The 18442-nt window shown below is 41.0% G+C and overlaps 1 protein-coding gene across 1 annotated transcript in view; it reads left to right on the forward strand.

The window, feature by feature from the left end:
• Positions 1-9464: 9464 nt before the first annotated feature.
• LOC142499651 (alcohol dehydrogenase 1-like) overlaps positions 9465-18442 on the forward strand; it is a 34392-nt gene continuing 25414 nt past the window's right edge. Inside the window, exons 1-5 of the mRNA XM_075609325.1 lie at positions 9465-9591; positions 10200-10301; positions 11043-11184; positions 14522-14609; positions 17483-17699. Coding sequence (XP_075465440.1) covers positions 9574-9591; positions 10200-10301; positions 11043-11184; positions 14522-14609; positions 17483-17699 — 567 coding nt within the window. The 5' untranslated portion in view covers positions 9465-9573. The remainder of the gene's footprint in view (positions 9592-10199; positions 10302-11042; positions 11185-14521; positions 14610-17482; positions 17700-18442) is intronic.

Genomic DNA, 18442 nt, shown 5'->3' on the forward strand with positions numbered 1-18442 from the left:
AAAGGGGTTATTTAGGAAAGTTTCTTGGCTGCAAAACGGGGACAATATCAGTGCAAGAGAATTGCACCTGCTTCTTCAAAGGGATAACTACAGTTTTGCAGCCTGGAGACTTTTAATAGACTTCTAATGTCTTTCTTCTTATACGCCTGTCTACTTCTACAACACTGTGATAATATGTAGCACCTTTGGAGTCAACTGTGTCTGAAACAAAGCTAATATTAACAGTATCTCTCCCAACTGAAAGGTCAATCTCAGAGCACACAAGACTGATAGTCTGCTCTAATCATGTCATACAATTGTTGATTGTTTATACTCCGATGTGGGCTATTTATCGAAGTCTCCTGGATAAAAAAAAACCTGTGTCAGGAAAACATAATGAAATAGATCAAAGACAATAATTCCCAGTTTTGTAGCTAAGAGACTGTGAAAAAAACATATAACTACATAAAAACAGGTTCTTGTTTTTTAAGTGGTTTGCTCCATTAGACACCTTCCAGCGCTGGAAAATCCTTTATGGCCCATTAATGTGATCGGGTTATAGGGTGTTTTCTGGTACCAGCATGTGTTTTATGGAATAGCACTAAGAATGAGAGATTGGCGAAATGTTTGAGTGGATTGGGATCGGCCTCAGATCAGCCTGTACCTTTGACCTGCAGAATTCTGCAGATCAGTCTCAAAAAGACCATATTAATGTACTATCACTGACCATCCACATGGCAGATTAATAATCTGCAGTTGGATAATTATTAATCTACACTCACATTAAATCTGAAGGGGGGAGAGTGGAGAAATGGGGGGAGAGAGTGTGGATTTTTAGCGATCCGTGATCTGGATTTTGGATTCAATATGGAATCTGAGTACGGATTCTTAAAAATCCAACCAGATTCTATCCAATGGCGGATTCGGATGAATTAACGTAATATACTTTAAATACATTTTATTTTGGTGATTAAATGAATTAGCTAAATATAAAATTACATGAATGTGCGTGTGTATATATAAAAATCCACAATCCACATCCAAAAATCCACACTCTCTCCCCCCATTTCTCTACCCCCACCCCCTTCAGATTTAATGTGAGTGTAGATTAATAATTATCCTGCTGCAGATTATTAATCTGCCATGTGGGTGGTCAGTGATAGAACAAAAATATATAAATATTTATATGATATTATATATAGGAATACCAATATAATATGTATAGAGAGCAGTCCCACATGTAACCTTGAAACAACTACAATCCATTTTCTTCTGGTTTACATTCATACTGTAGCTTTTAGATTGTGTTGGCTTTGAAGGGGTTGCTACTATGCATATACTCCCATGTGAGAAATACAAACTAATTTTTAGCCTGAGAAAACAGATGAAAGAGAATCTTTAATTTAAAAAAATAAATAAATGTATACGGTATGTTCGTATATTTACATCAGACAGAAGGTACAAACCCACTTGGTGATTTACTAATTGCATGGAAAAATAAATAATTTAAAACAAACTTTTTTATAGCATTCAAAAATGTAATATTAATTCATTCATCCAAAATGTTGCATTGTCTTCTAATTTAGAAATCTGTTGTGTTATGAATCTATTTATGGAACAAATATTTTGTTTCTTAAAAATCATAAAATGCTACACATGAACAGGAGCAGTTTATGTGGATACTACTGTACTTCACCACTTCTTCACCAATAGGCTGTAACCCCCACGTCCCTTAAAATGTCTGTCATTTGTGTATTATAATATTTACTTTCTGACAAAGAACAGTATACTGAATCTTAAAATAACTTACCTGTAGGACAGGGGTCAAAGCTGCTTTAGAAACGTCAAACATTTAAAATACAGAAGAAAAAAAAACATTTGAAGTACCTTAAAACGATGATACGAAGCTCTGGATGGGCCCAGGCTTGGGGAGAAACACACTTCGAATTGCAGAAGTTGACAATACTGCTCAATCACACACTCTTTCTGCCCTCCTGTGTATTAACATGAAACACTATGCTGTTCTTTTATGATCTTTCTATCTCAGGCTTCACCCATTCACTCCTCTCACCTTACTGCTCTCTCTCTCTGTTGTTAGGGTACATTGAACATCATGGTAACAGACAGGTGAGTTCTATATATGGAAGGAATGTCGCTGGTTGCTGGGCTATAGAATTCTGTAGTAACTAATAGAAGACAGATTTCTAGAGTGACATAAGCTCAGGCTATTTTCTTGAAGCACACAGACACCCAACAAGCTCTGAGAAACCCCAAACATTACTATATATACATATATGTGTGTGTGTGTGTGTGTGTGTGTGTGTGTGTGCGCCAAAAGGCGTGCTAGTGGTTGTGGCTAAATGTATACAACCAAAAACAAGCAAAGATGCCCAAAGCTACTTCCAATGTGACAAAAACACAGTGCAATACCTATATATTCTTTTGAAAAAGGGTAATTTAGTTCAACCATTTGGCCAAAGTGTCTTAAGCGTGCTAGCAAACTTCAAGGCATGACCGTTAGCAGCTCCTAACACTCCCTGAGTTAAAATTCTTATTTACCTGTATAATTACAGGAAGAATGATCAGCATTGGATCTGTCGTAACCCAGCAAAATGAAACTGACCTGCCAACTTGGAAAGTGGGGAGGGGCAGGCTTAAACCTTGGGGAGGAGGGACCACTAACCTCCCAAAAACAGCAGGGACCAGCTGCACATAGTTAATAAACACACAGATACCCAACAAGCTCTGAGAAACCCCAAACATTACAGTATATATATATATATATATGTATATAAGTGTCAAAAAGAGTGCTAGTGGGCGTGGCTAAATGTATACAACAAAAAAACAAATAAAGATGCCCAAAGCTACTTACAATGTGACAAAAACACACAGTGCAAGATAATAATATATATAATAATAATTAAAACATTTGTATAATCTGTATAAACGCCTTTTAGGCCTTTAAACATTATTATTTTGATGTATGTATAGTGGTATACCCAATTACACACAGGAGCCTCCATTTATCCAATTTAATACAACCAATTAGGACTCTGGGTATATATATCCGGTTGATATGTCTCAGTCCATCCCCTGATGAAATCAGCAAGTCTGAGGAAACGCGTAGGTTTAATGTGCTGTGGATGACCTAGCGTATGTTGAGCAAGTTGCTGCCACCTCACTCAAAGACTGCTACCATCTGCGGTCCTGTCACTTCCGCCTCCTTCCTTCCCCCTTGCTTGGAACCAGGGACATCTGGTTTGTGTTCCCCGGGGGAAGAATTTGAGAAACCACTGGTGCCGATAGTTCCTGCTGGACGGAGCCTCACGAGGACCACACTGGTCTGCGGAGCAGCTGAGCAGAGGAGAAGCTTCTCGGAGCATGAGTATTGATCTCATAGATGCTTTTTTATCTTCATTGTTTGTGAGTTTAACCATTGAGTTTTTTGGAACATTAAATCCATTTTTTTATACAGTAATGCACTAGGACAGGGCGCTTTTGTTCTTTTCTTTTTCTCTGCAGGTTGAGTGGGGAGGTCGGTGGGCCCTATCAGAAGGCTGCCTGTTTCCTGTTTCAGTGTTTTTGATTTGCTGTACTGGACTTCATTTTTTGGACTCACAAGGATATTATGTTTTAAGTATTGTCATTTTTTTGTTTATATATTTTTTTATTAGCATTTAATAATTTTTTTGGGTTAAATAGGCATCCACAGCACTATTTTTAATTGCTTTATATTATTTAAATTTGGCTACTCATGCTGGGACATACATGTGTGATATTTAGTGGAACATATATGGCTCATTAACACATTGGTGTCTGTTCTGTTCTGACTGACAGATTAAGTCTGTCAGTGGTGATATTGGATACCGAGGCTTGAGCCTCATTACTCCAAGTTCTCTTGTTGAGTGTATTGTCGCACACTTTAGAAAGCTTCGTGATCTGTGTTACTTGCCACAGTTGAGTTGGTTTCACAGGGTCAGCGCTGTGATGGGTGACACATTGGTGTAGATCCACTTAGATTTTATTGTTCATTACGTTGGACAGCAGCAGTCACCCAAGCGCAGTCTTTTTTGTATATCTATATATATATATAAAACAAGGTGGAAGCTGGGTGCACACCAAAATGTAGCTAAACATAAAAGTATACTTAACAGTTCAGGTGCTCGCAGACACACAGGGAACACCAACCAGTCCAAGGATAAATACAAAAAAGATCAAAACTGCAGCACTCACAAGTTTAATCCAAAATCATCAGGCAGTCAGACAAAACACCAGAGCGACGCACGTTTCAGACTTACTGGTCTTTTCAGAGCTTGACAAAAGACCAGTGGGTCTGAAATGTGCATCGCTCTGGGGTTTTGTCTGACTGCCTGATGATTTTGGATTAAATTCTCCTTTTTTTCACTTGTGAGTGCTACAGTTTTGATCTTTTTTATACATATATATGTAACGGGTATTCCCTTTCGTCTGACCCACCCAATCTCATATTGGCCCGTGTGGTCTAACCAGCCCCCATTACATGGTTGTGTCTGGTGGTGCACCTGTAGGCAACAGGACTCCTGAGTCTCCCGCATGATGGTATTCGGGGATTGTCAATCCAGACAGGCAGCTGAGGTAGTGTGTGCGAGTCCTACCTATATCACGTGCAGCGCCTCCACCTCATCAGGGTCTATGCGTCCGCAGGGAGAGGGTCCTGATGAAGAACTCCTTCTTGATGGTGCCGTCCACTGGACAGTAACTTCACACTCACACAGTGGGGGGGTATCTTTGAACAGGGCATCTTTATTGATCTCTTATGGGCAAGCTGCCCTTCACAGCCAGCTGTCTCAGCCGCACATATTGATTTGCTAACAACTCAGACCGGACGGTCAGTGACTACTGAGATAACAACCACTATAATGAGTCAGTGTGTGCATGACAGTCACGGCCCCCTGCTGACATCACTTCCTCCTGCCGCATCATGTGTTTACGCCCTACGCTCCCACTACACAGGGAGCATGCGCAGTGTGGCGGTTGTGGCCGTGACTTACCAACACTGAACCCACGAGTATCTTCCTCGGCTGTGGACATTTCTTTACTGCTGGACTTGTGTTAAGTATCTTTTGCACCTTATTTTGACTTTGTTGCATATCATCTGTCCATTAGTCAACCTCTGTGTGTGCCAAATTATACTCATTTCATCTATTGCATATTACTGCTGTTATGCACACACTGACTCTTTATAGGGGTTGTTACTGTATCTCAGTAGTCACTGACCGTCCGGTCTGAGTTGTTAGAGGCAAACATTGTTTTGCTTCTAAACTCTCATTACTTATTGGTGCAGTTATTTCATCTGCTAAGCATATAGTACCAGCATTTCATTACATGTTTCCACATTATAGTTCAGTAATATGCTGTCGTTTTAGACTAATTCAAATTTAGTAACAGCCTATTTCAGCTTGTTATTTTTGTCTTTATGGGGCTTTAGTACCATCTCACAGCAGGCAGGACACCACTGCTCCCTTTTTTAACTTATATATGTCTATTTGTGATTAATAAATGTTGTTACTTTTTGTATGCTAGAGTGCTATTAGGGGATTCTTTTTTCTGTGTTGGTTTTCATATATATGGTGTAGTAGCTTGGCTGCAAGTCGCTATAACTAGGGAGGGTCCCTATCTAGGGCCTTCTCTACAATATCAATCTTTGTAGGGATCGGGGCCTAAGCCTTGGGGAAAATGCACTGGCCTAGTCCAGGAGCTTACTTGCTCCTGCGACAATACCTCTTCTTCCAGAAGCTCCTTGATGACTCATTCGCAGGCTCTCCGTTCGCAGAGAATATCATGCTCCAAAAGGTCTGCCTGCATCCCATTGGCTGGGGCAGCCCATGTGACCTATCCCCTCCCCCCCGATACTCCTGGGACATGTAGTTCCACTCCATTCCAAGATGGCCTCTGCAACTTGCTCACAAGGCTTCTGGGAGTTGTAGTTTCCGTGATTCCCAAAATGTCCACCACAAGTTACATCCAGGCTGCTGGAGGAGCGTAGCAGTTCCCCCTCACATCGCAGGTAAGCTTTGGGGACCTCCGTAGGTGCTGCCTGTTACTTACTGGTTCTTAAATCTTCCAAGGCACGGGACCACTAGGAAGCTGCGATGATTAGCTGGAACCATATCTTTAACCAGTAACAGAGGAAAGTGTGCTTTACAGCAGGGACAATCAAAATGTTCTATTTCCTACCTATGGAAACTGTGATGGCATATATAGTAGATAACTTAAACAACCGCTTGATAGTGCTATTTTAATTAATTTTTTTAAAGAACAGAAAGGTATACAGGAATATACCAAATATGTTAAACATAGGAAGGATGTTGATCCAGGGAGAAATATTTCAGCTGATGAAATTGAATAAAGGTTGACATTTTCTTCACCCAAAGCAGAACTACATTGGAAAGCAAACTAACAGTAAATCCTTGGTACAGATTTATATTCTGTAAATAATTGCCTGTTACAATGCATATGGTATTAAGGATCACAGTACACCACACAATAAATGGACATGTTTATGTTATAAGGTAATGTATTGGTAATACGTATATTGGGAGATTATCTTGTGTGTCTTGGTAAATACTATAAATGCAGACTTGAATTTCTGGTGAATGGCAAAAATGAACCAATGATTTTTTGCCCTCACAGCAATGTAGGGAATTTGCTTTTCCCTTTTGCTTATTTTTTAAATCTTATAAATAGACAGAGCCCCCAACTTTAACTGATGCATGAACTAGTTCATAATGAATTACATTGCTTTTTTCTATAGTGTGCTCTTGTTTAATGCACTCATTGGGCTCTATGTATCAAAGGTCAAATTCCGGTGCAAAGTCGTCTGAACACTGAGAACTGCAGTAAACAATATGTGTGTAAAGCCAGGAACATTTGTGAGTGCGATTGTAACAGGGTGGATTCCCTATATGAGTGTTATTCATGAGAAATCTACTCTATGTTTAAAGGTTGAGCACAGCAGTGAGCCGGTTAAATCTCAGTCTGAAAACAGGCTCACCTGGCTCCTTAAGCTGAGTCCCCGGTGGTCACAGCGGCGCGTACTATGGTGTGAGCGCCACACACCACAGCACAGCCCTCTATGGGGCAGGCCCCAGTGGCTGTGTGCGTGTGGGTGCGCAAAGCGCTGTGACGCGTATGCTGCCAGGGAAGACAAGAATGTTGTTGTGCCGCGACGCGGTCACGTGATCGGCGTGCAGACAATGGCAGATATGCCCCGTCATGGAGGGAGAAAAGCCTGCACAACAAGGTCTGTTTATATTGGAAATCTTGCTCTTCTTTATTATGGACTTGAGTATCCCTTACTGGGAAAAGGGCAAAGCACTTATCAAGGACTTGATTTTGTTAACTGTTTATATGCTGAGATAAGGTCTGTTTTGTTCCCCCTTTTTTGGGCTAAATAAAAAGCCTTTATTCGGGCAAACCTACGTGTCGTTGCATTGTCCCTGCAACAGTGATCCCAACCTTTTTGTGATTGTATAATACATAATTTACATTTTATTAAACTCTATATATACTCTCTTTTCTTAAATTGTGAGTGCCTCGGGAGGAGAGTAATTAAGACCCAGAGGGGCTTATTCTATAAGCTGCTATAGTGATAGAGTGCTGCATCCGCGCCAGACGCCAAGCAGTGACTGGGACCAGACCCAGGCCTATCCTTTATCAGATACTATTAAAAGGGACACACTCCAATGGTAGCCCCCCCAGACGTGGAACGGACATCTCAGGATCCAATGTGCACCAACGGCCATACACACTGTGAGCAGCGCTGTCACACATGTTGGGGTGGGGCTGCTGTTGTGGACACCGGGTGGTTCGGTTCCCAGGGCACCCCATTACTTTGGGGGGAACTTCCCAGGTGGTGGGCTTACCCTGTGGGAGTATTGTGTGGGTGTGGCCTTGTATGGCCTTGTTATTACCAACGTTATCAGTTATATGCCGGTAAATCTAAGTTAGCCATACTGTGTGTATGTGTGTGTGTTATTATCTGTTACTGGTGGGTTCCTGGGAGAGGTTATCCTACTGCGTAGAATCTCTCTAGGGTGGAGGCGCTGCATACCAATGAACACGATCACCCCAGGCTCCCAGTGGCGGAGGATCAGACCTCTTCTCTTTTCTCTGTACACACTCTCTCTAGGTGACCTAATAACATCTTTTGGGTTTAATTATCACCTCTATGCTGACGACATACAAATATACTTTTCAACACCCGACCTTACACCTGCTGTACAAACCAAAGTTTCTGAATGTCTCTCTGCTATATCATCCTGATGGCCCTCCGCTGCCTTAAACTCAACATGGCTAAAACAGAGCTCCTCATACTTCCTCCCAAACCTGGCCCTACTACCTCCTTCCACATTACTGTTGGAACTACGATCATTCACCCAGTAGCACAAGCACGCTGCCTAGGGGTCACACTCGACTCCTCTCTCACATTCGCCCCTCACATTCAAAACATTTCTAAAACCTGTCTCTTTTTCCTCCACAATATAACAAAGATGCGCCCTTTCCTCTGTTGCTCGACTGCTAAAACTCTGACTCAGGCCCTCATTCTCTCCCGTCTTGATTACTGTAACCTCCTGCTGTCCGGCCTTCCTGCCTCTCACCTGTCTCCCCTACAATCTTTACTAAACGCTGCTGCCAGAGTCATGCTACTCTTTCCTAGATCTGTCTCAGCATATCCCCTCATGAAATCCCTCTCCTGGCTTCCGATCAAATCCCGCATCTCACACTCCATTCTTCTCCTCACTTTTAAAGCTTTACACTCTTCTGCCCCTCCTTACATCTCAGCCCTAATTTCTTGTTATGCACCATCCAGACTCTTGCGTTCTTCTCAAGGATGTCTTCTTTCTACCCCCTTTGTATCTAAAGCCCTCTCCCGCCTTAAACCTTTTTCACAGACTGCCCCAAACCTTTGGAATGCCCTTCCCCTCAGTACCCGACTAGCACCCTCTCTATCCACCTTTAAGACCCAACTTAAGACACACTTGCTTAAAGAAGCATATGAATAGCACTGTGGATATTCTGAACACATGATACATAAAGCTTGCCCCCCTGCAGACGTACTTACCAGAACTCCCTCCTACTGTGTCTGTACGTTCTCCCTACCTACCAATTAGACTGAAAGCTCCTCGGGGCAGGGACTCCTCTTCCTTAATGTTACTTTTATGTCTAAAGCACTTATTCCCATGATCTGTTATTTATATTATCTGTTATTTATTTGATTACCACATGTATTACTACTGTGAAGCGCTATGTACATTTATGGCGCTATATAAATAAAGACATACAATACAATGCAATCACTGCCTAGTATTGAACTATGGGTTTAGAGAGAGTCCCTGGGTTCTCTGGGCAGCAAATGGTCATTGAGTGATCAAAGATCTGAAGGGCTGTCTCAATTGTATTCAAAGTAAATGATTAACACTGTGTGTGTGTGTCTCTCTATATACAGTATATGTATGTATGCATATTTGACAGTGCAAATGAGTCAAGATCATTGAACTGTTCAGTCATCTTTGTTTGTGGCTCTGGCATCTGTGAAAGGATAACAAGCAAGAAATGGAAACTGCAGGCAAAGTAAGTACAGAGTTTCTATCTCTTCATTTGGAGACACGTAATACATTAGGGCTGCTTTATTCTCTACATCGACACATTCGTTTAAATATTTGCCAACATTCAGTTACATATTCCAGAACATACTCAAATGCCATTATTAAAAAAAAAAAGAAAAAGAAAATGAAATGAATGGAAAATCAATATATGTTTGATGAATAAATATATATCCAACCCAATCTCATTTGCCCTCTTTGCAATGTCTTCATAACAGTAGATTTTGGGATTAAAGGTTGTGAGGAAACACAAATTTCAATAATATTCAATTTTAGGAGCAGGATAATACCTTATACGGTGTGTGTGTGTGTGTGTGTGTGTGTGTGTGTGTGTGTGTGTGTGTGTGTGTGTGTGTGTGTGTGTGTGTGTGTGTGTGTATGTATATATACAGTGTTCGACAAACCTGTACATTTGCACGCCCCGGGCGAGTGGATTTAACATCGTGGCGAGCTCCTATTGGCCCAAGCAGCACACGTGTGGTACTAGGTGGCGAGTAGATTTTTTGGTGATTTGTCGACCACTGTATATATATATATATTTTTTTTTAATACAGTCATATCATCTTAATTCTGCAGGTAATTAAATGCAAGGCAGCGGTGGCCTGGGAAGCTAGCAAACCCCTTTCTATAGAGGAGGTGGAAGTGGCTCCCCCAAAAGCCCATGAAGTCCGCATCAAGGTAAAGATTAATTTGTATTATGAAGACACAAGATCTATGAGCAGTAATGCAATTTATGTCCCTTTGCTAGCATTTAAATGAAGCACATACGTCGTTTAGGTTAACTATTGTTTTTATTTTTAGTGTTCATATAGTTAGGACCTTATTCTATTGTATACTGTATCTGGATGTTTGGGCTGTTTTTGGCTGAAAATACCCATTGACTTTAAGAGGGATTTTCGGCCAAAACCAGCCACTCTGTGGATATAGAATTACCACCTTAGTAATTTTTTAAACATTTTATTTGTTGTTGCCAGACATGTCTTTTTTTCTTTATTCATTTTATTGCTTACATTTTCTTTTCTAGGGCAGTAGTGCACAAACCTTTTGTTTGCACCCATCTGCCTGCTTTTCATTTGGCATTTATCCCGTTTTGAGATTTGTCTTAGAAGTCAGTGAGTGCTGGAACAATTATTAATATTATGTTAATTGTTTAGGAGGAAATCAGGTCCTTCTCTTGTTCCTTGTTTGCACCCTGCACATAGCTATTAGTTTTCTGATATTGAGAGTGCTGTCTATCATTGTTTTGTTTTTTACATTACCACTGAATATTATGTGAGATACAGGAGATCACAGGATATATTTAAGTAAGTTGTCACTTTTACGGCTGTTCTCATACACTTAAATATATACTGTATATACAGTATGCTGTACTGTATGCTTCATGTCCTATAGTAGCTCTATATTTCTTTCTTGTTATAGATGGTGTCTACAGGCATCTGTCGTTCAGATGAACATGCACTTACTGGGAAACTCGAAGATGTTAATTTTCCAGTCATTTTCGGCCATGAAGGTGTTGGTATCGTGGAGAGCATTGGAGAAGGAGTAGAAGGATTGAAGCCAGGTGTGAAACTATATTGTATCTGGGCTACTCAGTGGGCAGTCCTGTTTATCAACGATCTGGCTACTGTAAGCTCCCCTCTGTGGAAAAGATGGTTAATAAGTATAATGTCTAATTTCTAAAATCATATGCAAACACTAAACTGTGCTTCTGAAAGTTTAAGTTCTAATGGACATCGTGGCTAACCTGCCAAAAAAGAAAATTCTCATGACATCCTTTTATTTCATACGGGATATGTAAGGCTGTCTTTTGAACGTTATAACCAAAAGTGCTAAAGGGCATATTCTATATTCGGTGAAGCGGAAGGTCGGACTGTTATTGACCAACATTCCCGATTGGAGTCAATCATCAACTTCAGCTGAAAATGGCCCGCTCGACAACGTCAGTGGAAGTAGAATAAGCCCCATAAGTCTGAAACGAGTATCTCTCGGTGAGCTAGAGATGGATATTGGCCTCTCAACATTAATACAAGAGAGATAACTCGTTGAGTACTGAACCATAAAGATAAACTATAGTGTGTTCAACAAGTCCAAAGGTACAACATTCTTATTAGAGTACTTACCACGCTGAGAAGTCAGGATACACTAAGAAATCCCTTTCAGATTTTGATTTCACCATAAATAAATTGTGATTAAGTAGGATAAATTGAGCAGGTTTTACATTTATTATTTAGGGGTTAAATCAATTATACAGAGAAGCGACCAATCACACTGCGATTGGCCGAAAACTCTTAATTTATAAACATACAGGAAGCTTAAGAGCAGGGGCGTAGACAGATTTACCAGGGCCCAGGACTAGAGTTATGACTGGGGCCCCTGTGTCGGTGGTCTTGCAATCCCCCCCATTTCACACCTTGCGAGCACCCTCTTCTATTTCCCCCATTTTCCCCTGTATTTCTCTCCCCTTTATCTCACTTTTAGCCCCTCTCTTCCTCACTTACTCCCCCCCTCACCCCCTCTCCCACTTCCATCAAGTGTCCCACCTCACACTCATTCCCTCCCCCCCTCTCCCTGGCCCCACACACATAATTCCCTTTCATAAAATACATACCAACCCCCTTCAAAAAAAAAACCGCCCTCAAATACATACAAACATCCCCCTATCCACCCAAATACACATAAATAAACACCCCCCAATACATATCAAAAAACTCCACCCTCCAAATACATACAACCCCCACCCCCTAAGTACATACACAAAAAAACAACCCCCAAAATATATACAACTCTCACCTCACAAAATAAACCCACCCCCAAATGCATACCAAACCTCTCACCCTCAAATACATTCATCCCCCACCCCCCAAATACATACAAATCCTCCAAATACATACAACCCTCCCACCACCCAAATACATACAAATCCCCCAAATACATACAACCCTCCCACCACCCAAATACATACAAATCCCCCAAATACATACAACCCTCCCACCACCCAAATACATACAACCCCCACCCCCAAATACATACAACCCTCCCACCACTCAAATACATACAAACCCACCTCCCAAATACATACAACCCCAACCCCCAAATACATACAAACCCCCCACCTCCCAAATACATACAAGCCCCACCCCCAAATTCATCCACCCTCCACCCCCCAAATACATACAAACCCCCACCACCAAAATACATACAACCCCCCACCCCTAAATACATACACCCTCCACCCCCCAAATACATACAAATCCCCCAAATACATACAACTCTCCCACCACCCAAATACATACAACCCCCACCACCCAAATATATACAAACCCCACCCCCTAATACATACATGCCCCAAATACATGCAACCCTCCACCCCCCAAATACATACAAACCCTCCACCCCCGAATACTTAACCCCCCGAAATATATACAACCCCCCCAAATACATACACCCCCCCTCCACCCCACAAATATTTTTTTTTAAATACCCTCAAATAAATACAAAATACAGACAAACCCCTCCTTGGACAACCATCGACAGACCACATTTTTGGGATAAGTACATTCTTATTTTATTTTTTTTTGGCATTCCTAATACCTAGCTGGAATTTTCTTCGAAAAATGTGGAAAAACACTGATTTATTTACTTTTATGTTTTCACACCGGAGTGAGAGTTTTCAAGGGTTCCTGCTGAAGACATTGATAGCGTATTATTTGCTACAGAGCTTCCAGGGGAGCCTATGCGTGACGCCAAATGTTTAGGGCCAGGTTAACTACGTGGTGCAATTACACGACGCCTTGCAGATCAGTATAATGTCTTGCGAAATAGCACTGCTTGGTAAATATGGGCATTAATCCTTAAAAGGGGGACATGAGGCTGTATGTATCAAAGAACAAACAGAAGCCTTTATTTAAACACAAATCACGCTAAAAATACCTGCGCTAGGCAGCATTTATGTAGTAATCTTAGCTGCACCATTTTTGGATATGTCTGCAGTTGTCTGCAATGAGATTTATGGAGCAAGTGAGAGGAGTTGGGGGAATTCCATTTGTACATTGGCCCAGGTCTATGTATTAAGAAATGTGTGTCTTGCGTTACTTTTCTTGACCGTTTTTTGCCTTGATTTTTGCAAAGATTGAGTAAGTCTTTTTCTAGTTCATACTAGCACACCATGCACCAAAATCTACAACAGCAGAAATAAACGTAGTAAATGTGGTGTTTCAAATAGAAAAAATGCTAATTCTTTTATGCACGTGCATCAGCGTGGACCCTAGCGGCGGATTTCGAAATCCGTCGACCCTTACGCACTTGCCTGTGTCTGCTGCCTCCGTACTGCCGCCTTGCTTCCCTTTTAGAATACAGCGTCAAATGACGCTGCAGACGGCATGGTTGCCATAGAATTGAGAAGCCGTGTGATGTCGTTTGTGACGTCTGTGGCGTCATTTGACGCTCAATTTTGAAGGAGAAGCAGGGCGGCAGAACGAAGGCGGGCGGCACAGGTAAGTAAGTCTTCCTTCACATTAGGTCTGATAGGATCAAGAGAGCGGCAAATGCAAATAGGGGGGAATTTTTGCCGTCTTAGGCCCAGACCTCATGGGAAATCTGACACTGGCTGGCCCCCATAGTTTTTGTGTGTGTTTCAATCAAAGGTCCATGAAACCAGTAAACATGTAATTACAAGTCCATTATTTATGGCTGTGCAGTCTCAATGTCCACTATCCATTCAGATGCCTGTAGTTATTCCTACACAAATGTTTCTTAATCTCTTCTTTTATATCTGGTATTTACCTGGCTTGGCTCTGCTTCAAAACCAGTAAACTGCCACCATACCATTCATGTTAACTGGTGGGAAATGCCTTATATTACCACTTCTGTTCAATGCATAAATGTTCCTCTTTCTTTAGGAGACAAGGTCATCCCACTGTATATACCTCAGTGTGTTGAGTGCCGCTGTTGCAAGGACCCAAGGAGCAATTTCTGTCTTACGGGCAGGTTAGTTGTACTTTTGTTTGACTTATACCTTTTAATTATTCCATGTCTTGGTTTCTGGTTTCATATTTACTACAGTGGATGAAAATAAAATTGACTTTATTGAAACACCAGTTAATATTTATTCACTAAGAGCACCTGGTTGATGCTCCCTTTTCACGATGTACACATACAGATCTAGCAAGACTTCCTGTCTTCTGGGCCCCGTGCGGTCAGGCGACTGGTGGCACAGCACTGCGGCTAGTTCCATTCAAAAGCATGGACGCCCTAAGGTGCTATCGCGGTAGACACTGTCTCGGTGCTGTGGACATTTGCTCCCTTGTCGTTGACTCTGAAGACAGTAAGTCTGGATACATCTGTATTATAAAACATACATGTAGATATAGCATGTTCTGTTTAGGGTAAATAATAGAAATGTTCACATGTTTTGCCAGTTTTCACAAACCAGGAGAAATTACCCTTTTTTCCCCACCTAAAACATTGAGAAAATCGTCAGACTTCGCAAAATTTTGCCAAGCATTAAAAGGAGATGTGCATTGCAATTTTGTTTCATTGCTTTTATTTTTTTCTTTATACTTTTTACATTTTGCATCACTGCAGAGACTATAAAATAGGGCTTGTGCAGTCGGGATGCTAGTATTAATACTTAACAAGTCAACAGGCACACACATAATAGACGTTGAAAATAAAAATATGTCTAGTTACTGTATATTGGAAAATGACAAGGATTGGGAAGGTAAAGTGGTGTTGGTGGTTGAAATCGTGGCAGTGGCAGAAAAAGACTACTAGTGAGGTGGGACCATAGAAAAAAGATTAGGAATAACTAAAACATCAGCAGTTGTACTAGAGCACCATAAGCCTTTCAGTATTTAAAGAAATAAAGTTGAAAAGCAAGTTTCATCAACATATTGGGCAACAGCAGGCAATAATACCACATCATTTGTCATCATCACCATCATCACCATTATCCCCATCATGGAGTGCATGGCCATGGTGTGTAAGTTCACTGTTAGAACTACTTTTGAGGGAAGGGTCACAGACTGACTGAGCTGCCATCAGTGCCTATGGTATATAACCACCACCACCCACTAGTGTTCACTATCATGACTACCACCAATGCCACAATCATAATCCATTTGCCAACTTGACAGTGGCTTCATTTAAAATTCAATTTTTGTTACCATTTTATAGGGGCCCAAATAAGCCAGCACTCATACAGCATTGCCAGCCACAGATATAGCATCCATGTTGGTACAGTCTTTGGCTTGTTCTATGCATGTCCTAACTACCTAAGACTTGCTGTCCCAGCCTACATATAGCAACACACACACACACACAAACACACACACACACACACACACAAAGTACTGGAAGACCATGTGAGGGACTGAGTGAGAGCCTGGCTGAGCTTATCTGTGCCACCTGTAACAGTGGACCCCACCATCAACAACACCTGTTTTCACTATTTGTGCATTGATCCCTACCACCAGTATTACTCCTCAGACTTGATAGCCATTGTAAACAAACATAATCTACATATACACATTGGGATGAGAACCTGGCTGAACCAAGAGAACTGATACTGGAAGACCACATAATAGAGACTGAGAGCCTGTCTTAACTCAACTGACCAGTTTCACCATGCACCCTGTAATAATAGTGACCACCAACACCGGTATTCACTCTCAGGCCCTAATCACCATCATCACCGCAAGTAGTACCACCTCAAAACTTATCGGCCAACATATACCAACATATATGTCAACTTCATGTAGAATGAGGGCCTAGGTAAAGCAAGAGCTCTGATACTGGGAGACCATATGTCAGGGACTAAGAGTAAGAGCCAGGATGAAAGGCAAAGCTGAGCTCAGCCGACCAGCACCACTGCGCCACCTGTTATAGTATCCACCATCACCACCGGTGTCCACTGCTGCTGATGTGGTGGTGGTCTCACTAGTGGCTTTTTTCTCACTTGTGACGGACTAGTGGTGGATTTAATAGTTATGGTAGCGGACCTGGTTTTTGGTCTTTCACATTCTAGCTTTTTCCTAAAGTGGGGTGCAGGAGAGCCCCTGCCACGAACCATCACACCTAGTCCCCTGCTAAACTGCCTTTTCCTACTCTCCTCTCCTCTTCCTTCTCTTCTTCTTCAGAATTTCCCCTCTTGTCTCCTCCCCTCTCTAATAAAACAAATATATGATATTTTTTATAAAGTAAAACCATAAATAAACAAGTAACATAAAATAAAATTTGAGCTAGAACTAAAATAACTAACTATAAAACTGTAGCTCTATACAGTATATAAAAAAGTCTAAATGATCATTGAACGCGAGGACGAACATTTGTTGAGTTTTACTCACATTTGAGGTCGGACGTTGCTGATGGATTAATACAAAAGGTGATGTGTTTTTGTATTTAAAATATCGGAAAGTAGAGAGGCGCTATGGGGGGGGGGGGGGGCATTTTATAGCCCAATGCACTAGTCCAACGTTTTTGGGAAGGTATGCTTACTACTGGCTGTGAAAATGCTAAATTAAATTAAATGCAATCTAGAAATTGTTGGCGAAAACACAAAATGGAAGAAAACACCAGTAAGTAAATGTTTATAAATTTGAGTGCCAGATATCAGATAGTATTAGCCAAGGAGTAACTGCAGAAGGTGAACTATGTTTGGTTCCCAGTAACATTGTTTCTTGACCTGGGGCAAGTCAATTTACCCCAATGTGCCTCAATTAAAACTCTTTGGACTTTTTGCATGTGTAAATCTAAAACCTTCTCTCATCCTTGGAAAATAATTAATGTAAGGTTATGCTGTATTCATAACTTCTACTATGTAATAAGTACAAAGTATCTGTAAGATCTGAATCTCATAATAGGTTGGGCAATCTCAAAGGACTGATGAGTGACGGCACCAGCAGATTTACCTGCAAAGGGAAGCAAATCTATCACTTCATTAACACAAGCACCTTTACTGAATACACTGTTGTTGATGAAATAGCAGTCGTAAAAATTGATGATGACGCACCTCCGAATGCCTGTCTCATTGGCTGTGGCTTCTCCACTGGATATGGGTCTGCTTTGAATACTGCTAAGGTATTATTATTATTATGCATGTTTGTTTGTATCATACTAAAACATTGGACACAACTCATAATGATATACAAGTTGCATATCACCGGATGGATTTGAATTGGAAGTTGTAGCTCAGAAAATATATGAATGGAGCTGAAACTTTCCTGACCAAAAGAAAATAATTGTGAGGCAAATTTTTATATAGGGCCAAGGGAGAGATATGTAATGAGTGATAGATATGGAATACAAAACAGGTAGAAGGCCTCATAGGAGGACTGAAAGAGAGGAAAATATGGAGATGGAATGAGAGATCCTCAATTACAATATATATATATGTTTTAACAATAAACATTTTTAGCAATACAGTTATAGCATGATCCGCTACAATGCGGATCCGCTTATAACGTGGTCTGAGTGTGGCTCCCGATTTTTGGCTTTTTTTTTAACATACAATCTTAACGGACACACGGAGAAACACACACATATACACATACACTCACAGACAATTCATTTGTGTAGTTATGGCTTTTAGGTGGAACAGTTATTATGATCTGTGGGGATTGGGGTTTGAATTTCCTTTTATGGTTACAAAAGATTTGCGTGCGGGAAACAGGGAGTGACAAGAAGTAGATGTTCACAGCAACAGCAAAGAACAGACACAGAGGCAGAAACAAACAGAAAAATACATCAGATCTCAATGTTCTAAACTTTATGGCTTTCTTTGAAGTCCGTGATAAAAATAGCAGGGGGCTTATTCCTATTAC

This window comes from Ascaphus truei, chromosome 1, assembly GCF_040206685.1.
Source record: "Ascaphus truei isolate aAscTru1 chromosome 1, aAscTru1.hap1, whole genome shotgun sequence".
Classification (NCBI taxonomy): Eukaryota; Metazoa; Chordata; class Amphibia; order Anura; family Ascaphidae; genus Ascaphus; species Ascaphus truei.